This window comes from Calypte anna, chromosome 7, assembly GCF_003957555.1.
Source record: "Calypte anna isolate BGI_N300 chromosome 7, bCalAnn1_v1.p, whole genome shotgun sequence".
Lineage (NCBI taxonomy): Eukaryota > Metazoa > Chordata > Aves > Apodiformes > Trochilidae > Calypte > Calypte anna.
This window is the reverse complement of record NC_044253.1, coordinates 24,187,052-24,211,166: the sequence shown is the minus strand read 5'-3', so window position 1 is coordinate 24,211,166 and position 24,115 is coordinate 24,187,052. Positions and strand designations below refer to the sequence as shown.

The following is a 24,115-nucleotide window of genomic DNA, read 5'->3' as shown; positions in this document are numbered from 1 at the left end:
CTACCACTCTGTCCAATCAAATCTTGAAAACCTCCAGCAAAGGGGAGGTTGTTCCAGTGCATGATTGATCTTACTGTAAACAATATTTTTTCTTTTATCAAGATGAAACCTCTCCCAGTGTATCTTTTACTCCTTCCTCCTTCTTTTCACCATGTGGTTCCTTTTTGTAGAATCATAGAACAGTTTGGGTTGGAAGGGACCTTTAAGATCATCTAGGTCCAACCTTCCTGCCATGGGTAGGGACACCTCCCACTAGACCAGGTTACTCAAGGCCCTATCCAACAGGACCTTGAACACTTACAGAGAGTGGGCATCCACAACTTCCTTGAGCAACCTTCTTCAGTGTCTTACTGCCCTTATAGTAAAGAATTTCCTCCTAATATCTAATTTAAATCTCCCCTCTTCAAGTTGGAAACCATCGCCCCTTGCACATCTGTGCAAAAAGTCCTACCCCCACCTTTCTTGTAGGTTCCCTGCAGGTATTGGAAAGCCACTATAAAGTCATGTTTTATGCTCTTCTTCAGGTTGCACAACCCCAATTTCCTCAGCCTGTCTTCATAGAGGAGGTGCTCCAGTCCTCTGATCATTTTTGTGGCTCTTCTCTGGATACACTCATGGAGTTCTCTTCTGAAGAGAGAGCCTCCATCTTCCTTGAAGATGCTCTTTGTGTTCTGAAATACTGTGATGAGGCCTTCTCTTTTCCAGGGACAAAAGACCCAGTTCCTTCAGTCTTTCCTCATAGAGCGGTTTCTCCAGACTTTTGATCATCAAGGCCCTTCTTTGGACATCTCCAGTCTGTCCAGATTTTTCTTGATTCATGAGGATCAGAACTATCCACAGTACTCCAGGTGCAGCCTGATAAGCTCTGAGTGGCATGATTACGTCTCCCTCTCTGCTTATAAAGCCCTCATGTATCCAGTGTTAAAAATTAATTCATTAAAATTTAACATATTTGTTTCATACTGATTTTGAAAGTGGATGTTCTTTTTATGCAATTCTTCAGTCTTTGAGTCTGGACTCACAGCCAGTAATGTTAGACATGGTTTCTATATTATTCCATTATTTAGATGGGTGTTCCTATTGATAGAAGATTTCCATTTGTGTGTAAGGAAACAAACCTAGTATATTGGTCTTCCTCAAAAGTAGATGCAAGGTCACAGGCTGATGTATTTTGGTACTAGTCTTGCTGTAACTGTATAAAAGGTTATATGAACTATTGAGAAAAAGGTGCTTTGGCTCTTTATATCTCAAGTTTCAGTCTAGATCCAAATCTGGCTCTGGCACAGAAACAAGACTTGTCTCATTAGTCAGTTTTTCTCTTGTCAGGGGCTAGCAATGCTGAATGATACAAATGAACACTGACTGGGAGGAACAGATAAAAGAGTGCTGTGTGATTGTTCAGAGATGAGCAAGAATAAAATACTGAATTACAGTTTTGCTGGTTTCTAAGTGCAGAAATATTAATATTTCACTGTTGCATTGCTGCAATTCTGTCACATTTTTGTACACTGATGGGAAACAATTGCTTAGCTGCAAATCTGATTTATAAATATGGCAAAAATTTTCTGTCAGGGTGCTCTTCTAGGTTCAGGAGGTTCTCGCCTCTTTCTTGGGATGTATTTGAGAATGGCTTCCTTGTGTATATTAACATGCTGAAGAGAGAACAAATATGCTGTGCAACAAGGCTGACAGTCTTCCCACTGCCTTTGTTGGGTTTAAAGTTCTTGGCTTGTAGAATTTGAGGAGATTGGATTAATTACACAGGCTTCTCCTTTCTGTGAGGAAAATGCATTTAATTTTGTACATTTTAATTTTATACATCTAATTTTGCTTTGTATATAAACATCTTGAAACCTTCTTTCTAAAGCAGTTATTTTCTCATATGCAACATATTTTTGATGATTTGAGATGCCAAACTAAACACTCATTTGATTTATTTAGAGTACTTTTTCAAGGACAGAGTAAAAAAACAAAACCAAAAACCTTTATATGTTTCAAAGACAATCTAAGTGGAATCTAACTTCCAGTAAACTGTATTTAAGTGCTGTTAGGTGCCTAAATGCTCTGTGGCTAAAAGAGGTATTAGCTATATTGCAGATTCTATCTCATTCAGTGTTTTTTAGGTCAGCTCTTCCTGAATGTTTATTATTTGTGTTTGTATGGCAATGCATAAAGCTTTCCTAGCAAACTGGCTTGCTCAATAAAATCTGTCTCATATCATTTAAAAGTAGGACTGATGTAAACTTCATCCACATTAGTAGATCTTGCCCATATTTTTATTATTATTTCTTGTCTGTCATAGCAGCTTAAATGGATACTGTTACAAGCAGGTGTAATTGCAATTGTTTTGGTTAGATACCATTCATTTAAAGAGTTTGAGTTGTGATTTCATTAAGGGTACCTCAGACTTAAGCTGAGGTGAAGCTGAAGGATTGCAAGTCTCAAAAAGAAACCTGACCCAGTTTTCCAAGGACACAATATCTGCAGTTTCTTTTGGCTTCTGTGTATTTTCAGAGGCTCAGTGCTTTTGGAAACTGGGTTGAGTGGCAGATAACAGGGAAATAGCCCTCAGGAACAATCACCAGATTAGGAAAAGATTAATCATATGGCTTTACACTTCAGATATTTTTATTTAGACAATAATACTATTAAAATAACCTAATTTGAATTAGATTTTCAATGGAAAAATGCGTATGCATGTTGTATTAAGAGATTTTATTACATTTATCCCTTTCTTATTTAACAATTAAAAATGCTTTTTTAAATGGACATAGCTATGCATCCTGCTGTGCATTGCAGTATGTTGGTACTTTGCCAAAAAGGTGGCAGACTTGAGTATTGTCAATCTGTTGAAGAACGTAGAAATTTTTCAAGATAACCAGTGGAAATACCATTCTCACTGAACCAATCCAAATTACTTTAATCTATCATTGATTAAATTAGGTTGCATCAGAGTTTGTACCAGATGACTGGATTGACCTTACTTAATCCTATAAGTGCTTTAAATGTCTCTGGAGAACTTGAATGAGCTGACTGAGTATCTTGTTTAAAAAAAAAGATGTCCTATGTGAACAAGTTGTCCAAAAGGGATAAAAATAGTACATCTCAGATGCCCTTGAAGGAAATACATACCTAAATACATACCTAAAGGCAGATAAGGTACCTAATAGGAAGCTTAGAGGTTAAAACTGCAAGATTAGTGTTTTATCCAGACTGGAAAGAGAGGATGTTGTGTATACATTTCAAATAACCTTCTATGAGGAAAGCTTACTGGATGTAAGGTGATTCAGAGATAAAATTTGTAGATGAAGTAATTGCTCTGAGATGTTGCAGTGATTTTTGATACATACCCTATATGATTCACGTGATGTTTTTAGAAATGTTAGCTTTGCACCTTGCAAACCAAACTGATGGAATTTTCCATCAAAATGGTATAGCTGGAGTTCTGGCAATGAAGCCAAGTGCTGCAGCACTGTTTCTGGAGTTGGGAGGGTTGATTTTTTTCTTCTTCCGTGTTAAGCCTGGAAATTTTCAGCCAACCATCTGTACACTTTGCAACTCTTTCACACACAGCTTTGGAGGCATATGCTTGTATTTGTAGTAGATATAAATACAGAGTCTCAGAAACATTCAAACAACTGTGTGCATCTGTGAAACTGCAAACCTTTTGGGATTGATTTTAACAGGTGCAAATCTGCTTCTAGTTCTGATGTGTCTGTACAGATACCATCTCTGCAAAGCCCATGCACACAATTGAACAACTGTGTAGAAGGAGGAAGCTGGCTGCCAAGAAAAATAAACTGTGTCCTATGTCAGTTAAGCAGTTTAACTGGCTTTCACACCTAAGGTTGAAATAAAAATGGGCTACTACTTAGAGAGACTGGTCTCTTTGTAGATTAACACACATCCGCCTGTTTCAGAGGGAATTTATTACAACAGACCGTGTCCTACTGCACTGTGATTCAGCTGCTCACATGCAGAAATGATGCCCACATCCTGTGCAGAGCCCTTGGTCATCTTCTTGAACACATCATCCTTGTCCAAAATAACAGTGACATGGATTCTTGTGTGTTAGGGCGCTCCATCTCCATTCCTTACAGCTTTCTCCCTTCTGCAACACAGCTAGGCTGATGCATCTTGCCTGATGCTGGAGTGTGCTTTCTTTCCAGCTGGCTCTGAAATATTGTAAAAATACAGAAATATTGGAACAGAGGCTCCAGAATGAGAGACTCTTCAAAACCAGGAAAACCCCCCAAAATGGCTGCTAACTCAAGCAACACCAAAGAGGAAAAGGATTTGGTGTGCAAGAAGAAAGACAAAAAAAGAGAGGCCCATGTCATCACGATTATGCACAGTAGAATGTGAATTAAGTAGAGAAAGGACAGATGAACAGAAAGACCATGAGAAGGAAAACTGAGAGAAGGTGGCAAACAGAGAGGAAGGATTGAAGGGAAGGGAGTCTGGAAAGAACATGCAATTCTTCTCCAAGTTGGAGGCTGTGTGGGAAAAGATTGGAGCCAATAAACTGTCTATACAAGAGCAGACATCTCACTTCACATTTACACTGTATGGGTAGAAACTGTGTTTCTTAGATTGTACCAGTTAAGCAACTCTGCAGGACACTTTCTTCAGCATCTGGTTTACAACTCAGGTTTAACACAGATGCTAAGCGTTGCACTGTGTCATACTTGCCTCCTGTTGAAATACCCAGGCTAGTACTGGACTGTACAGCCTTCCAGTCTTGCATTTTGTCATAAGTGTTTTCATCTGTAGAAACTTCCTGTTGTGCTTTGCCATTAAATGAGAATGTCCATTCAGAAAAAAAAAAAAAAGTTGAATATCTCTATGTTCAGAGTTTAAACCTCAGATAAGCCTGCCAATAATATCCCCCAGTGAGTGAGCCTATGAGTCAGGGAAAGTGTTTCTTGGCACAGTTTAATTTCTTTTTGTGTTTCTTCTTTTCATCAGGATGTTACTCTTATAAGCCAGCACTCCAACAACAGAAGGTAATCTGGGGCTGTTCATAGCCCAAATTGTTCAAATCTGAACAAGTCAGTAGTTCAGGGCTATCAGTCCTGAATAATATTTACAAAAAAGGCCTGTCCTGCCAAAAGCATTAATTTCAAATTGACCTATGTGTCATTATCTCCTTAAAAATGTAAATTAAACAAGTCCGTTCAACAAATTGTTTTTTTCTTTGCTGCACTCTTTAAAAAAATTTTGATTTGAAACACTTCAGGGAGAGGGAAAAGGACAGCTGAATAATTTTTACGGCCCTTGCAACTGGGGATTAATGCAGTTTGAGCTGTCAGCCTATATTATAGTGTACTGGGATGTGTTGCTTGCTTCTTATAACTTCAGCCCCTCAGTCTTAATACTTCCTGCCTACATTCAGGGTTTTTTGCATAATAGTCCTTGCAAATAGTATTCGTGCTTTTTCTTTGTCTTTTTCTTTTTTTTTTTTTCTTCTTCGTAATTCCTAAGGCTTTTAGGGTCATTGCAAGGATTCAAATGATTTTTTCGAACAAAGTACTGTCTCAGAAGGCTGTCTTAAACTTACTCTTTCACACCAGTTCAAATGTCTTTCCCATTTTTTACCATTAGTCTAACATTTCTGTAACTGTGACCTACTCTGCTTCCATTTGTGTCATCTAAATTGATGACTGGTTTGCTAATGTGTATTATCTCTTAACAAGAGAGAGTAACAAACTCATCTGTAAAAAAATAACTCAGTTCAGAACTTTTTTAGTGCTCCTCTCCCATATCCTTTATTGTATTTTCATATTCCTGGTGTCAAATGAATCTCAAGATATTTTAAGAGGCTTTTTTCAAGGTATTCATAACAATGAAGTCAAATACTTGCCTTAGAAATCAGGTTGTAGCTTTTACTGGTAACAACATAAGCTGCAGTATTCTACCCCTGTACAAGCTGTTGGAAGTTCTTTCAGCAACCCAAATCCCTGTCCCTTGTTCCCTTTTCCTCTTCCCTTTCTCCCTGAAAGTGCTTATACACAAATACTTCTTCGGCCTGACCATGCAATTTTTTGCAATTTGGAAATCTCTGGATCATGAGTGTTCCTTCTTCCTCTGAGATAAAGTGCTTTGCAGATGTTACTGAACTGTTAAGCCTTTGTGGGTTTGGTTTTTTTACCGGTGTGTCTTCTCTTTCTAAAAAAACTTGTTACATTTCAGGACTAATGTCATTTGGACTTATCTTCTGTGATAACTCTTTCCCTGCTCTAGTAAAGATGTCTGAATTAAAAAAAAAAAAAAGATCAGATTTTGTAGAGAATATTTGTTACTACAAAGTAGGGAATATCACATACTTTGCTTTTGACTTGAGAAAAATCACAGATATTTAAATTCATTACACATAAACTTGATGTTTATCTTTCTTTGGTATTGCTTACTTGAACTGTAATCTCTTGGGTCAGGATTTTTTAACTTGTGTGTGTTAACTCAGTAGTGTGAAAAAATGCAATTTGACATCACTCAGTATTACTCTAATACGTATAATTAAAAAACATGAAGGGATGTTTTTTAACATCCCTTAACAAAAAGTCAGTGCTTTTTGGACTGACTTGCAACTCCTTAAATTCTGTAATACCCCAACATTCACATTATTTGGGAACTCTTTATCATTGTGATGAGTAGTGTATGTATAGGAATGTTGGAAGCAAAAGCTGAGGGAGAGATAGGTATGACTGTTAAAGTTTTGCTGTTCCCAAATATATATTTTTTTCAATTGTAAATTTTTCTGAAGATTATACAGAAATGCAAATCAAACAGAGTTTGAGAACTGAAATTTGAGGAGTCTTTCAGAACCTGTGTGCTTCTGATAAAGAGGAAGAGTTATAGAGGTCTGATATACTGCATGGGGGACATCCTCTTTTCCATTGCTTATGAGCACAAGATCCAAAGCAGAAAATAAGTTTGTCATTCTCTTTCCAGTGGTAGTGAAGTAATTACTTACTAGGATGGCTCCTAAAACATTTGCTGTCATTTAGACTTTATAATGATGAATTCTTGTGTCAAAATAGCAAGTGAGTTGAGGCAACGATGATTAATGGCTTGAACAAAAATAAGTTTTACTGTTTTACCAACATATGAGCATGTTATATTGCAGTCTACTTAGGAAGACTTGGCTTTAATATGATGGAAGGGCTGTGGATATTGTCTACCTTCACTTTAGCGAGGCCTTTGACAGTTTCCCCAACATTCTACTGGAGAAGATGTCTGCTCATGGCTTGGATGTGCACAGCCTTCAATGAATAAAAAACTGGTTGAATGGCCTTGCCCAAAGAATTGTGGTCCATGGAGTTAAATCCAGCTGGCAGCTTGGCACAAGTGGTGTCCCCCAGGGCTCAGTGCTGGGGCTGCTCCTGTTTAACATCTTTATTGATGATTTAGATGAGGAGATAGAGTCCACCCTCAGTAAGTTTGCAGACTACACTAAACTGGGTGAAAATGTTGATGTGCCTGAGGGTAGGTAGACTCTACAGAGGGACTAGGCAGGCTCCATCAATGGGCCAAGGCCATTAGTATGAGTTTCAACAAGGTCAAATACTGGATCCTTCACTTTGGCCACAACAACCCCCAGCAGCACTGCAGGCTTGGGGCGGAGTGGTTGGAGAGCTGCCCAGCAGAGTGGGACCTGGGGGTGTTGATTGACAGCTGGCTGAACATGAGCCAGCAGTGTGCCCAGGTGGCCAAGGAGGCCAGTGGCATCTTCGCTTGTATCAGGAACAGTGTGGCTAGCAGGTCCAGGAAGGTGGTCTTACCCTTGTACTCAGCTGGTGAGGCTGCACCTTGAGTACTGTGTGCAGTTTTGGGCACCTCAGCATAGGAAGGACGTGGAGGTGACAGAGAGGGTGCAGAGAAGGGCAGCTAGGCTGATTTGGTGTTTGAAGAAAAGTTCTTATGAGGAGAGGCTGAAGGAACAGAGGCTGTTATCCTGGAGAAGAGAAGGCTGAGGGGGAGACTTTATTTCTCTCTATAGCAAGCTGTAATGAGGCAAATGTTGGCCTCTTCTCCCCAGTGACTTGTGGTAAGACAAGTGGGAATGGGTTCAATATATGACAGGGAAGGGTCAGATTAGATGGGAAAACTTTCTTCACAGAGAGAGTGGTGAAGCATTGGAACAGGCTGCCAAGGGGGGTGGTGGAGTTAATAAAAATGAAAGTTAATTAAAAAATGAAAAATGGGTAGATGTGGTGCTTTGGGAGATTATTTAGTACTTAAGGTGGTGTAGGACTGACGATTGGACTCAATGATCTTGAAGGTCCTTTCCAACCATGATGATTCAAAAAAAGAAGAATATGGGGACAGAATAGAAAAAGAATTGCGTTCTAAACACCATGTTTTGTGTAGCTGATGGATCCTGGGTGACTTGTTTGGTTTTAAAACTTGTTAGTCAGTGATAAGTAACCTATTATGAACTCCGAGAACACCACTTCAGCTTCCACTTATGAGAGAGAGATGCTAGGGAAATACCAGGGGAAACTATAAAGCATGGATATTGGTTTTAAAAAATAATTAAATAAATAAAGACACCATCTGGGCATCTGATTCATTGAGCTGTATGTCAGCTCTTCATTCTTTGACTACAGGAGCTGCTCTGGATGAGACCTGAGTTCACTGGCCCTCAGATAATCTCTTCAAGAGGCCTTTCCTTTCTTGTTGCTCCCCAGTTCTGGTGTGCATTCTCTCTTCCCCTTAATTAGATTTGTGGTTACCACACTTGCAGTGAAAGTTTTACCATCTTCTGGGAAAGAATGCATTTGCTTTTGTCTGATTTGATTTACCTTCTTATCTACCTGTTTTACTTTCATTTCTTTATGTTTTTGCTTTCTTTTCACCTCTCCTTCTCTGCCTTCTTTGATAATAAAATTTTGCCCTTTCGTTCCATTTTTCTCTCACATGTTATACTGTGTTTAAGCCCCCCCTTTTTCTTTATCTCTCTTTTCTCTATTCCACATTTCTCCTCTTTCTCTTCCAGCACCTATCCTTCCCTTGTGGCTTCTTTAGCTCTTTAGCATCACATATAATGCAATAGCTGCATTATCACCTCAGACTGGTACACCAAAAGAAAGTGTTGTTCTCCTTCTTTCTTCCTCACCTACATTATCTCTGGTGTGCTTGTACCATCTCGTGCTTGCACAAGAATATTGCCTGCCCTCAGCCTCATGATGCTGGCAGTGTGGAGGGGCCATCTGTGATTATGGAACTCTGAAGAGGCCTTTTTGGAGAAAAGGGGTGTCCTAATTCATGAGGCAGTGGGTATTAGAGTAGATAGGAGTTAACAGCTGTTTTAATGGGAGACAAAGAGAGATCTGTAGTTAAAATTGTGATTGTTTGTGTCCTGGAGGTTGTGTTTCAGATATGAGCTAGAGAGCTGGCTAAAATGTTGTGATTAATGAGTGCAACCAAACACTCAATTTATAGTGGGAAAAGGGAAATAGAAGGGAGCTGGGGTGTGTCAAACCAGCTATATGGTTAAACTTGAGCATGCTAGTGCATTGTAATGGATTTAGAAAGGAACTATAAACATTGCCAAAAACATAGACATTACAGTTATTGAACAAGTGGAGGGAGTGGAGGAAACTTGCCTGCCAGTTCAAAGGGTGGATACAGTTTACCATTTTGTCTTTCTATAGTGCATGTGGTTTCTATGTGGTTGTAGAACATGTGAGACTATTCTGCAGTTAATAGTGAAATTAAAAAAAAAAATAATCTTTCAGACATCACAGAAAATACAATATTGGTGTTATTGTCAGCATGAGAGAATGTGGGATTTACTTGGGAATACTCATCATCTGGGTCTGTATATAATGCACATAAAGCTTCACAGAGATTTGGTGTTGCCAATCCTAAGTTTGCAACAAGAATGAGTCATATCTTCCAAAATCACAAGATTTGCTTAAAAATCATAAAGGTTTGTTTTTAATTTGGTTTCATTTTTATTTGTCTTTTAATGTCAAATCTGATTAATTTTTTTCACTTTTTTCCTATGAGTGTTACGGCTGGCCAGGCTCACCTCATGTATTCATTATCTTTTAAACATTAAAAAAAGGAAGGGACTTTAAACAAGAATATCAAATATTTCAGGACATCCACAAATCATGTAATTGCTGACAGATCATGTTGGCAGGTAATTATGAAATTAATCTCCCTTTTAATAGAAAGAGTAAGTGGTAGCAGGTTGTAGAATAAAGTAAGATTAAGCTGAATTTTTATATATTCTGTTTTGAGTAAACATACAGTCACGCCCCAGAGAAGGGTGTTGTCACTTTTATGAAGGACTGGGTATAAAATCTGTTCTCAAAAATTTTGTCTAGTATTTATATGTATGAGGAAGTTTGTTCCAAGTAGTTTACTTTTCAAAGCTCTCTTCCACCCCTTCTCCCATCCTATTACTTTAAAAAAAAAAAAAAATCAAGTAAGTTTTAACTTCATACATTTAACACAAAACACTGAAGTGGAATTGTTATATACAAGGTTTCTTCCATTTTCTTTATGAGGAGGTATCTGACATAACTGCAGATTGTATCAGATAACTCTGTCCCGAATGCTTTTGATTTGGTTTTTTTTATTTGCTTTATTTTGTTTTGTTTGATTGATATTTGTTTGTTTATTTTAAAAAAACAACCTTCTATCAAGTATCCTTATTGGGATGCTTTTAGAAAATTTCTTTTGAAGACTCACAGGTTCTGTGCAGATCACAGATGGGGTGTTCTGACTCAGGACATCCCAAAATGAGAAGATGCAGGACATGGACCTTCTGCTTTTATAATAGCAAATATTTTTTTTCTCTATTCATAGCAGAGTTTAATTTTAATTGTGCAAAACCAGTGTGTGATTCATTTTAGTGGACAGTAATACTTGCCATGGTAGCAGCAGCATTCTAAGTGTTTTTATTCCAGGTCCCAATTAGTCCTTTAGGTACTTTTTAGCTAAAGAATAATCCCAAACCACATCCCTGCTGGTATATCCTTAAAGGAAATCTGTCATATTGAAGGAGACAAATTCAGCTGTGATGTGATCAAGCATAAGAGGGCATTCAGATTTGCAAAATAGCCTGCTATTTAGATTTACCTTGATACTGCATTCCTGAATTACTGGACTACGCTAAGTAATAAAGGGGGTTATAAAGAGTTTCTTCCCTTGGTGAAAGCTAGTTAACTAGTTTAAAACCAATTTCAAGGCAGATAAAATAAATAACCATAAAACTTCAGTGAAGCAATAAGTGATTTTGGCTGTTTTTGTTTTGATTTGTTTGTTGTTTTTTTTTATGGTTTTGTTACCTCAAGTTAAGGTGGCACCAGCTACTGCCTGTCTCTGCATCACTTCTGCATAATCTGAAGGGTATCATTCACCAATGAGAGTGAAGTAAAGCAGCACAGAAGCTTTATAGCACAAAGCATATTTCTCAGCAGCTCGAGTTCAAACCCTATTCAAAACTTGCACCAAGTCAGAAAGGAGCTCGTGAGAACATTTGCAAGTTCTGTTGTACAGAACTTTGTATTCTCCTGAAGTCCCTGTAGATGAGAACCATGCTTCTGGGTAAGTAATTCCATGTGGAGGTTGAAATCTGTCTTTCAGCTGGCTGCATAATAGAATGCTGTGTGCTTGCTCCAGCAGTGCAGGAGGACAAATACATGCGCTGTTTTACTTATTTATTTTTAATAGCAATCCATTAGTGAAAGCTGTATTCATTTGTTGTCATTTAGGGACTGCGAATTAGGAAATATTAGCACTGTGGGTGCCTGTGATTTATTTTTTAGATACTTTTTATCTTTACGTCAGAAATACAAATGCCAAAATCAGCATTTGAACTTTATCTTGCTTTTTTTTTTTTTTTTCCCTCCTGTTCAGTTGGTAATCATGACATTATCTGAAGGAATGTTATAAATGAAAATTCTTGTTTAGAAGCCCATAGGGAGAATGTATTTCTTAAATATTCAAATAAATTTGTTTCTTATTTGTGAGCATACTGATGATTGACTGTAAAAATGTAATGCTTGCTTGCTGTATGCATTTAATTTCTTTTTAGCATTATGCCACTAAATCCTGTTACTAGGTTATATAATAGTTTCAATAACCATAAATAGTAATAGCATTTGAAATAGGGAATGCCTTCATCTGTATTTTAAAGAACATATTATTTAGCTCATGAAATGTTAATATGTTCCAGATTAAAACTGTACTGCTTAACTGCAATGTTAAAAAGATGCTTGATGAATTCAGAAAGTTCCACTGAGGATCCCTTGTCAGATCAAAACCATAAATGCTCTCCTTCTGTCCTCAAAGTCCTGCTTATAGTTAGCTGATTAGCTTGCAGAAAATATTTTTTAGGTTTTTTTTAACAAGGCAACCTTGTCTGGAGGAATGTCATTAGGATTTTATTTCAGTTGTTGAAATAAATACTAATCAAATGCTCATTTGCTGTGTATTGAATGTTACAAAATACCCTCTGCTTTGTGTAAATATGATCAACCTTGGGCTGTGACAAATTCTATTTCATCGGATTCCATTGCTTTAAAAGTACTTCTTTTGTCTCTGGTATTTAACTGAAAACAATATATATATATTTATGATAATTTTTGGTTACTGTCACTTTGTTTTAGCTTCGTAAAGGCATGAAAATGGCCTGTGGAGATATTTTTGTTAGGCAGAATTTAGGATTAGTGCAGTATTTAGCTTAGTCTTTTTCAATTGTTCAGTTTTCAGTGTATCAGGTGACAAGTTTGTGAGTGCTTCAGGACTTTAAATACAGATATTTCATAAGGATTCCTCTCTCTGTAGATATGTCTGTGACATTACACGTGTTCTTTGGTGATCCCAGTTTTACTGCTTGGCTGTTGAATTCATAGTGGTAGGAAAATGCTCACTGATTTTTCTAGACCTTTACATCTTGGTGACATTTTGTGTATTCCAAGAGTCATGATAATACTTTGCTGTCTTGCAAAGAAACACATCTCATAGGTTTTAATAGAGAAGTAGAAGAGAAATCTGGTCATTTGGTTGTTCCTGGTGCTCACTTATGTGTTTTGAGCATTCTGTATTTAGAAATGTACTAATTCTCTGTATTTGGAGCAGCTTGGTGGCACCTTCCATGCCACCTGCAAGCTGCTTAGTTAAAAATCCATAGCCATAATTTCCCTTGGTGCTGTTATCATGATAATATCTGGATTCGCTTTTATGTTTGATTCTCCAATCTGGCTCATCTGACAGCCCACAGAAGGGGCAAGGCTATATGATGTTCACAGCAAGCTGCTACTTGGGCAGGCAGCCCAAAAATATTGGGCTGTTCCTGACTCCTGGGAGACAAGGCATAGGTGATGGGCAGGCTGTGCTGGCCAGGCATTGTCCTGCAAGCCCAAGCTGACACTGTCCTGCCAAAATGACTTGAAAACTGAGGAACAGAAGTGACAGTCCTAAAACTGGTGTCAAGCCTTTGGAGACAGTTGCAATGTGATGGAAATAATATAGAAAATTTTGTCTATCCAGAAACTGTAAAACCAAAGCAAAACAAACAAACAAAAAAATCAAAACCAAAACTAAACACACACACACAAAAAAAAACCCCAAACCCAAAACAACAACAACAACAAAGTCCCAAACAAACCAATGAACTTCCCCCCCAGTTTTAACTCATCAAAACTACTTCATTCATATCATGAAGCTCTGTTAAGCTGAGAGAAGTATTCTGTTGAGAGGGGGGAATCCAGTAAAACTTGGAAGCTTGTGCAGCAGAGGTAATATGAATTTTGGCACCACAAATGCTGCCTGATGAGGAAAAATGTCTAAGCCTTGCTGGTGGCACCCTGCCTGGTGCTCACCCTGCCTCAGGAAGGAGACTTCAGTTTCTGAGTCCCAGAGGCAAGAAATAGCAATGGGGGTTAGAAAGGGGTCTGGAAATTGGGTGTTTGAAAGGGCTCTGAACTTGTAGGAGGTGTCTGAGGTAAGGATGGGTAATCCAGAAGTACTCTGCCATTGCTTTTTCAGCGATATTTGCTAATAATTGTAAATTAAAATCTTTCTCTGTAGGAACGGTGAAACCGGCTTTATAGATAAGGAAGAATTTTTCTGTGCTGGTCACTGGTTAGGGGCAGTGTGCAAATAAAATTTGTGTCATAGATTTATGTTTAGACAGGTGAACATCCCAGATGCATCTACAGATTTTAGTTTTGCAAACATATATTTGATTTTGCTTAGTACTTGAAAATTTGGCCTTTGGGGAAAAGATGCTTTTATGTGCTGCAATACGAAAACGCTTTGAGTGAAGTTTAAAATCATTATGTTCTGTAGCTGTAGAGAACACTGAGATCTTTTGGAATGACTTATTCATGTATCCTTATAGTTGATAGTGTATTTGTATTTGAATAAATTCAGGAAAGATTCATCCAAAGCTGTTTCTATCCAGTACTGCTTTAAAAAACCAGGGAAGTGCAACCATTTCATCACTTAAAGCTGCTTAAACCTTTAGAGGGAAAAGGGTTACTACTTAAATTTCAGATGAAAAGAGTGTTCTGTGAATTCTCCTGTGTCATGTATTCATACCTGAATTAAAATGAGCCATGAGGTACTGCACTTTCTCAGGAACGCTACATAAACTTCCTTGTTCTAAATCACGCAGAAGTTTGAAATGTGCAAACAGAACTGAAAGGAACTTTGCAGCAGTTTCTCCACAAGCAGGAAGCCTAATATTTACAAAACAATCAGTAGGGCAATGGACACAGAGACACGCAGTACTCCCCTCCAAAACCTGGTTTAACTGGTAAAGGAAGGTAGAATCTATCTGAACAACAACTTTCTTTTTGACGTGAATGATTGGGGGATGGGTTTGGCTTGAGTTCTGTGGAACCTTGGTGGCTGAGATTCAGAGTTGTGCAATTAAAACAAGGGATTGTTTAGACATATGTTGTACTTGGAACAGTGTTCTCCTGCTTTAATTTCTGGGATTTTGATCTTTCATTTGCATTTTCACGAGACTCTGAAGAACACTACTTGAGAAAAAATCTGATCATGATACAGCTTGTTTTGGCATAGATAAAGAGTTTCTTTGTGTACAAATTACTTATATCTTCCTGTAATTCCTTGTGATGTTTACTTCTGTTTGTCCTGCGTGCCTTTAGGGAGAAGCTCTGCCTCACTGTGAGCATATAGGCAAAGGGAAGCAAAACCACAACTGACCTTAGTGGAACCAGAAAGGAAGAAAAAGGCACAGGGGACACTATAGTTATTATTTCTTGTTATTGTCTGATCTACAGGGCTAATAACATTACTGGGCAATAAAAGCAGTTTTCAGTCCAAGCAAAAAGTTGCTGAATCCAAGAACTTGCGAGAGAAAGCTAAAACTGTCTCAGTGCCTCTGGTTTCCTTCTTGTGAGGACTCTGAAAACTGTTGTTGTGCCCCAGATTTTGTGGATAGGAATGACTGGTAATCATATGTGCTATCTGCAAAGAACAGTTGAGAGAAAGCCTGTCTGTCCTCATATCCCTGGAGAAGAATTGTCCATTGGAAAAAGCAGCTGGAGCGTTGGGACACTGTTTGTTTCTGTTTTGAGAGTAGATGTTTTGTGCTCTCAAACCTGGTCTTTTTCACTGCTCCAGTAGGGGCCCACATGTGTGAACAACTGATGATTTTTAACATTTCTGAAGATACATCAAGAAATCAAGGATTTCTTGAAGTACAAGGTACTTCCTGTATGTTATTTTCAAAATCCACTTGTTGTTCAACTCGAATCTTCATATCTAGGCATGAAGGTATTGCTTTCTTATTTAGCATCCTGCTTCTATAGGTGTGCTTGTGTGGTACTAGAATTAAAAAAAAAAAAAAAAAGACTTCTATATGTAGCCATTACATTCTGAAGTAATTTTTTCCTCTGCTTTTTCAGATCTTTATACCATAACTAAAATATATGTCACTGGTGATGCTGTGCTTTATATTTACTTGAAATTGGTGACTGAAGAATAGATCTCTTTAGATTTTATGGGGAATCTGAAGAAAAACAACTTTCAGATTGGAGGAAATGGATTTCTTTTTGAACTTGTCTTCTTTGTGATTATACTATACATACATTGTTAAACGTCAAGACATTTCTTCGATGCAAAATAATGCTCAAGTTCATCTCACCATGTCTTGCTCCTTGTTACCTTTATTTCTTGTTCTTTCTCAGGAAAGCATACAATCATACTTTCTATGATATTATACTTTCTTTTTTTTTTTTTTTATTGCTTAACAAGTTGGATGGTGTTATTCCAATAGAAATGCATGTTTTGATTGGTTGAGAAAAGGCTAAGAATAAAAGAACCCAAAACAAAACACGACCCCCAAAAACCCTAAGTTTCCCGTATACCTCTATAGTTGTGTTCAATTCAGAATACTTTTTGTTCACTGTCGTAAATGAACCAAAAATATAAAATATTCTTGTATGGAATATATGCAGCTTTGGAGTCCCCTACACGGGAAAGATACAGACCTGTTGGAAAGGGTCCAGAGAAGGGTCACAGAGTCATCAAAGGGCTGGAGCACCTCTGCTCAAGACAGGGTGAGAGGCTGTTCAGCCTGGAGAAGAGAAGGCTCTGGGGACACCCTATAGCATCCTTCCAGTACATGAAGGGGGCCTACAGGAAAGCTGGGGAAGGGCTTTTCACCAGATAAGATAGTGACAGGACAAGGGGTAATGATTTTAAACTGAAAAAGGGTAGATTTAGATTAGATATTAGGAAAAAAATTCTTCACTATGAGGGTAGTAAGGTAGTGGAATAGGTTTTCTAGGGAGGTTGTTGACTCCCCCTCCCTGGAGGTGTTTGATTAGATGAGGCCTTGTGCAACCTGGTCTGCTGGGAGGTGTCCCTGCTCATGGAGTAGACGTTGGATCTTTAAGGTCCCTTCCAGCCCCAGGCATTCTATGATTCTATCACAGGCTCTGGAGACTGAAATTATGTTTCTCAAGATTACTGAGGGACACAGTTCTACAGTGCTATTAAGAAAGGAACTCTTGCTGGCGTATATCAGGAGGTCTTCATGAAACTAGGCTTGGATGACAGAATGAAAGAGTTACAGAAAGATGCTGATTAAGTCAGGCCATGGGTCAGCTTTTTATTTAGAAAGTGAGGTATATTTAAAAAGCAAAATCCACTAATTACTTCAAAATAAAGGTGTGAAAAGATTTAGTATTTTTTTCTACATACCTTGATTTTATTTTTTAATTTTTAATTTTTTTTTTTTGTAGCCTGTGTCTGAAGGGTACATACCAAATGAGCAGAATTCTGATAAGGTATCTAATTCTTAATTCCTGAAAAGTAGGAGAAGCATCTAAACTACTGTTTTTCCAGAATTACACCTTTAAAGGCTTTGAAAATATTTTGAAGGTTCCACACCATTAAAACCAAATTTTATTATTTGTTTTTCAAGACTGAATTTAAGAGGATTATGTAAATTACAGGTTGTGTTTGGCAACAGCTTCCAGGGCCAGTCTTAGGTTTATTCATGTGCTTTGTCTCCTGTGTAAAAATTAATCAGTTTGTTGATATGAACAACTGTTCTCTAGTGACTTGAGATACCACATATCTCAAGCATGTCATGGTAGCAGAAGCTGAAACTTAGGTAGAAATGTCAGTAATAGCTCTAAAAAAGGTTTCTGAAAAGTTCTTTGAAAAACTACTGTCAACTTCCTGAAATGACAGGTGGTAGCACAGCAGAACAAGAAATCAGACCTGCATTGTGGGTGGGTGAGGTTATCTCTGACAAAGAACCAGAGTACTGCATGTCTGAATAAACCATTGAAAAATCATGGCTGACTAGAAAGCAGATTTTTTTTGTCACTTTCAAGGGCTGAATATTAATCTAACTGTACGACATTCAATTATAAATTTATAAAAAAAATAAAGACTTAAAAGAAGGCTGCAAATGCTAACCTTACATGTTTGTATAGCTATTCAGGTTTTGGATAGGTACAAAAAACCTCACAAGAATTAATTAATTTTGTCCATAGCTAAAGCTCTTTCTAAATCCCTGCTCTCTTCATTCCCATATGCTTGCAAACCCAAGAAGCTTCCTTTAGTTTAATCATAGCAGCTGATGAATTTGAAGGGACCCATCAGGATCATCAAGTCCAACTCCTGTATCAAATCAAGGAAGGTACCTTTCCTTATTGGTTCATTTACACCATGTGCCTGAGAGCATCATCCCAACCCTCCCTGAACTCAGGCAGGCTTGGTGCCATAACTACTTCCCTGGGGAGCCTGTTCCACTGCTCGCCACCCTCTGGGTGAAAAACCTTTTCCTGATCTCTAATCTAAACTTCCCCCAGCACATCTCTCTACCATTCCCTTGGTTCCTATCATTGGTCACCAGAGAGCAGAGGTCAGCACCTGCTCCTCCTCCTTCCCTAGTGAGGGAGCAGTGAGCTGAGATGAGGTCTCCTCCAGCCTTTAGCTGTTCCTCATATGGCTTTCCCTCTTAACCCTTCACCAGCCTCGTAGCCCTCCTCTGGACACTTTCCAGTAGCTCTATGTCCTTCTCTTTACTATGGCACCTAAAACTGCTCACAGTACTCAAGATGGGGCTGCACCCGTGCAGAGTAAAGAGGGACAATCACCTTCCTCAGGCAGCTGGCAGTGCCCTGCTTGATGCACCCCAGGACTCTGTTGGCTCTCCTGGCTGTCAGGGCACACTGTTGGCTCAGGCTCAACTTGCTATCGACCAGAACCCCCAGATCCCTTTCAGCAGGGCTGCTCTCCAGCCCCTCACTCCCCAGGGTGTATGAATATCCAAGGTTACCACGTCCCAGGTGCAAGACCTGGCACTTCATGTTAAACTTGATATGACTGGCAATTGCCCAGCACGCTAATCTGTCTAGATCCCTCTGCAGGGCCTCTCTGCCTCTGGGAGTGTCAACTGCTCCCCCTAATTTGGTGTCATCTGCAAACCTAATTATTAAGCCTGCAAGTCCTGCATCTAAGTCATTTATGAATATGTTAAAAAGAACTGGCCCTAAAATGGATCCCTGTGGAACCCCACTAGTTACCAGTTGCCAGTCTGATATTATCCCATTTACTATGACCCTCTGAGCTCGACCCATCTTCCAGTTGGTCACTCATTGCAATCTGTGCTTGTCCAGCTGGATGCTGGATGTTCTATGTAGAAGGATACTGTGAGAGGCAGCATCAAAGACCTTTCTGAAATCCAGAAAGATTACATCAACTGGCTTCCCTTGGTCAACTTGGTGGGTTCTCAGCCAGGGTGGCCTTCGACCTTGCCTGTTTGACTTCCGATATTTTGGAATCACCTGGCCCTGTGCTCTTAGGAGGTGGTGCTTAAAAAGTGACCAGAATTGCTGGACCCCAGAACCCTGAAAATATTTTTCCCAGGAGACCTTACCAAGCAGTTCTTCAAACAACCTGAGCAAAATCAATCAGCTTTTCTCTGAGCATACTCAGTAGTAAAGAATATGCTTCAACATAAACTGTACTAGAGACTGCTTGTTTACTCTGTGGCTCTGCATTCTTTAAATTTTAAAATTATGGTAATTATCACATTTAAAGTACATTTTATAAGTTTTAATATTAAAAACAGAGTTGAAACAAAAGTGCAACTGATATTGAGACAATTCAAAATAAGCAGCGCTTACTAATTTCATTATTTTCTTATCTTTCTCAAAGTCCCAAGCTATTTGGCTTTCCTGCCTTTCCCATGGGATGCTCTCCTTTTGCTTTATTAGGTTGGTTGTTTAGGATAGTAATTTTCTGAATCTGCCTTAGCAATACCATTAATTTCTTATATCCCATAATTCCTAATTATGCCCCAGCGTATCAAACTACAGGACATCATTTGCCTACAGCATTTATGCCTCAAACATTTGTGATTTGCTGAGAGGTACAGATATTAATTTCCTTTTAAACCAGTCCTAAGAATAACAGTAAGAATGGTGTTCTGTGGCTGTGTTTAATGGTCTTAGTAACCACATTAGAATATTTATTGAAAAATTGTCTATATCTAGTCAACTCAGAGATACCTTTTGTATAGTGCATTTCCCTGCAGTGGAGTTAGTCTGTGGTTCCTCTCCTGGTGACATCTGGTGTTCTAAACTTTTGTTTGACTTTGTTTACTTTTAATGTTAAATACTTTTCTTCCTTTGTACTTGAATAGTCTGGATACCCCATTCCTTCACCCCTGGTTTATCCAGATATGGTCCTGTATTTAAGATATTTTAAAATATCTTAAAATATATATTTCACATAAGTATTAGTACAGACTCTCACAAGGAATCTATGAATTTGTGGGATATCTATTAAGATTTAAATGCACACCCTTTCCTAGTCCTCGTACTTTCTTAATATATGTTTATCTTCAAATACTACTTTACCTTGAAGCTATGATTTTCTCGCTTTGTTTCTTTTTGAGTTCCATCTGGAATTTTTTTTTTACTGAACAATTTTTTCCAAAAGTTTTCCCCCTATAAAATGGTCTTTCCATATAACCCTTTAAATCGAATCCTTTTATGTCCTGCCCTATCACACGTTCATTTAAAGTGTTTTTCAGAGGAAAATTTTCTCTCCCAGGGTGCAAGCAATTCCAAACATAGCTGATATAAATGCCAGAGGGTTTGAGCTGAGTCTGCCACTCAACTGTTTTCCTTTTCTCTTTGAGTTTTACTTAGTTTAGTGGCATGTGGACTTCTTTCCCTTCCATTCAGGTTTGTGTGTGGGGGCACAAGGATAAGAAACCTCTGATTTATCATCTCCCTTCATCCCTTACTTTCAGAATGATGTGGAATTGGGCTTGACAGTCTGTTAGAAGTGATGTCCCAGACTGAATTTTTCTGTCTGTGGTTGGAAACCAGTGTGTTGGCTCCAACTTCTCAGAAACCAGTGGCTGCTGCAGTGTTGGTGGGGTGATGCCAAAGCCCAGCCCCTCGCTAGCCCTTATGGGTGCTCTTCTAAAAGAAGTGGTTGTGTGCATGCCTGTCACCAGCTGTAGATGCTTCTGAGTAAAATAACATAAGAGGAACACACTGTCTTTGTGGAATGAGTTCCTGCCTTGCTGGGCATCTGCCCAGGTGACTGACTTGGGTTGTGCAACCTCTCTGTGACTGGAAAAGTCTAGAGCAGGACCTTCTGAGGCAAAACTGAGATTGGAATAATGAAATTCCTGAGAGTGGGCAAGGAGCCAATTTAAAATAATGGCTTGCCTTCTTTTCAATGAACTTGCTCTTATGTTTTCAGTCCTTCTCTTTCTTGTCGTGATCATTTGCATCGTGTCCCTTAGACTTAAGGACTGCAGATAAATGCTGAGATTAAATAACTGTAATAAAAACTTCTTTCATTATTCTCTCGCTTTTCCCCCTAAGTAATAGAAAAGTATTTGCTCAAAAGAACAAAAAACCCCCCACAGTGTTCTTCCAGAATTTCATTTCCACTTTAAACACCTTTGCTGTAGATCAGAGAATTTGTAAAATGAGGATAAATTTGTGTGTCCAATTTCAGTTCATCAATAAAATGTTCTCACACAGCTGGAAACTTCCAGGCTAGAGGAAGAGACTTCCAATCTCACAGTCTGCCTGTTCTTTTATATATTAATATTTAATATTTTTGCTTCTCTGAGTTCCAAAGACAATTCAAGGCTTTTTTAGCAAAAGCAGATTTTGTCCAGTGCAAGTAAAAATCATCATGTCCTTTCTGAAATGTCAACAAATGTATTTTGGTACAGAGGCTGGGTTCTTGAAAGCTATGAGTTTGCAAGAGACTTCTGTAGAGGTAAAGGTAGCCATGAGAGGGATATCAGGGCTGTGGGGAGCAAAGGCAGGGAGGGCAGAGACCATTCAGTGACTGAGAAGTGACATGCAGGAGTCTTTCAGCAGGGAGATCTGGTGAAGAAGAGGAAGAAACCTCTTGATCCCAGTCTGCCTCCTCCTCTTGTGCATTATCCTCTCCCTGTCACACTACAGTATTTCCTCCTGACTGTATTATCCTGCATCTGATGGGAACAGGCTCGCCAGGGTCTGCTCATGGGGCAGGAATCTAAGGGGCTAAAACTGCCCCTGTTGCTGAGGAAGGCTCAGGCTATGACCCCTGCGAATGGATTTTATGTTCTTTCTGCCACTGAGTTGATGGGAGACGAGTAATATGAAGTGGAGGCTGCAGGGGACACCTCTTGAACAGGAAAATATTCCTTCAGCTGTCTCCGACAGCTGCTTCCTCTGTCTACTGCTTGGCTTTGCAGACAAGGCTGCTTTATTCCAGTTTGCTTCTGATCCACTGCTCCAAACCTGACATAATCTGCTATTTTTAATGATCTTTAGAAATTCTCTGACTCACCAACAACAGGATTCAAGGTAGAAGATTCCTTAGGTGATACTCATTTTGATCTCGTGTGTTCTGTGTGCTCAGGGGCAAAAGCTGTGGTGAGATGGAAGGAAGATGTTTTAGGACTGGAATCTGAAAGGTTCCAAGTATCCTGGGGCTGCGTGCCCTCAATTTCCATCAGTTACAAGTTATACTGTAATATGTGTTAATGGATTGTGAGCAGAGAGCTTTGGGATTCAGCTGTTAGTCTGAGCTTCTACACATACTCTGTGTAGGAAGGGCTGAAAAAGATCTGTAGGGCTAGAGGAAGAAATTCAAGGAGAGGATACTTGATCTTTTTTCTAGCTCGTGTTGTGCTTTTGCGGATGGAGCAGCCTGAGTTGTTGAGGAAGATGAAGCATGGAACTTCCTTATTCCTTCCCGTTTTGTGTTTTTTTGCAGCCTAGAGGCACTTGGAAAGAAAATAGGGTAAGTATCTTGGTACAGCAGCTGTTATATCCTCTAAGATAGGGGACTGGAGGCAAATTCTGCTGTACTGATCTCTTCTTCCACAGCAGGGAAATTGTCTTCCCTGACACTCTCCATCACCAATAGAACTGGGGTGGGTAAGGAGAAATGCACACCTGTCCTTGCCTTTTTTTTTTTTTTTTTTTTTTTTTTTTTTTAACAAGGCTCTGATTCAAAAGTTAAAGTTACTATTTACTCTTTACTATTTACTGTTACTTTTATTATATATTTCCATTTAACCCTGAGACTTCATACTAGTAAGTAGCAACCTATTACTAAAGAATAAGCATTTCTCAAGCATTAAAAATGTTTTTCAGCTGCTTTGTTATCTCCGTGGCAACTTTAAGCAATAACAACAAAGCAGTAGGTGAGCTTGTCAGCCAAAAAAATATCTGTAATGCTCAAGTGATTGTTGATAGCAACAAAATGGATGCCAGTACAGGGTCACTTAAAGCCAGTAATAGATACTGCATCTATGACTGAAGCATGTCACAATTTAAAGCAGAAAATATACCAGAAAATAGAAGTAACATAGATGGAATTGGCAGTTTTTATAAATTATACATGATGTAGTGTTTTAGAAATCAACAGAAAACCATGATTTGTCTTCCTTAATGGAATGAGTTGCATAAAAACCAAACAGCTCCTTGTATATGAAAAAGGTGCCACCTTGAGAGAAAAACTCAAGCTTTCTTGATGAGTTTGTTGATGAAGCAGAGAACAAACCCCAATTTGGAAAAGTGAGGTCAGTTCATAAAAGCAGTAAAAGTTAAAGGTTAAAGTTCTTGTCTAGTTTCAATGTTGATCTGACTAAGAATGCATGCTAAGAAAGAAAAGGCAATGATTTTCTTACAAATAAATATACATAAAAAGAAGCATCTAAGAAAACTGCACAAGCTTGACTGTCAGCTGGAAGGCCTTGCAAGGAAATTCACCAAATTCAAGATTTCTGTCATTTTTGCTTTTAATCTTTGGAGGATAAAGATCAGGGTAAAGATTGTCACCTACTCATTTGTTTGTCAGATATGCTCAACTATCTGCAAAACAGTAAAAGAAAAGAAAATGGTGAGAATCTAAATGTGACTGAAATAAACTTGGGCAAACTTGCTTGGTGAGATTAATTGGTAAGAGTCAATGGAAGTGAGGGACAGTAATTCCAACTTGCCCAGTGAAATTAATTCTGTTCTCCTGAGAGACACGATAACAGCAGAACGTGAAACTGAGAGGGTCCTTTCCATGGAGTTGCTCTAAGTACCTCAGGCTTTTCTGTACCTGCTTTTTCCTCTGAGGAGGA

At 38.6% G+C, this 24,115-nt stretch overlaps 1 protein-coding gene across 6 annotated transcripts in view; it reads left to right on the top strand.

The window, feature by feature from the left end:
* Positions 1-24,115, top strand: part of ZNF385B (zinc finger protein 385B) — a 125,053-nt gene that overhangs the window by 29,726 nt on the left and 71,212 nt on the right. Inside the window, exon 1 of one of the 6 annotated variants that reach the window (XM_030454650.1) lies at positions 11,481-11,562. The exons of 4 other annotated variants lie outside the window; for them this stretch is intronic. In XM_030454650.1, coding sequence (XP_030310510.1) covers positions 11,544-11,562 — 19 coding nt within the window. In that variant the 5' untranslated portion in view covers positions 11,481-11,543. Of the gene's footprint in view, positions 1-11,480; positions 11,563-24,115 lie in introns of those variants that run through there. One more of the 6 variants, XM_030454654.1, reaches the window with a different exon arrangement.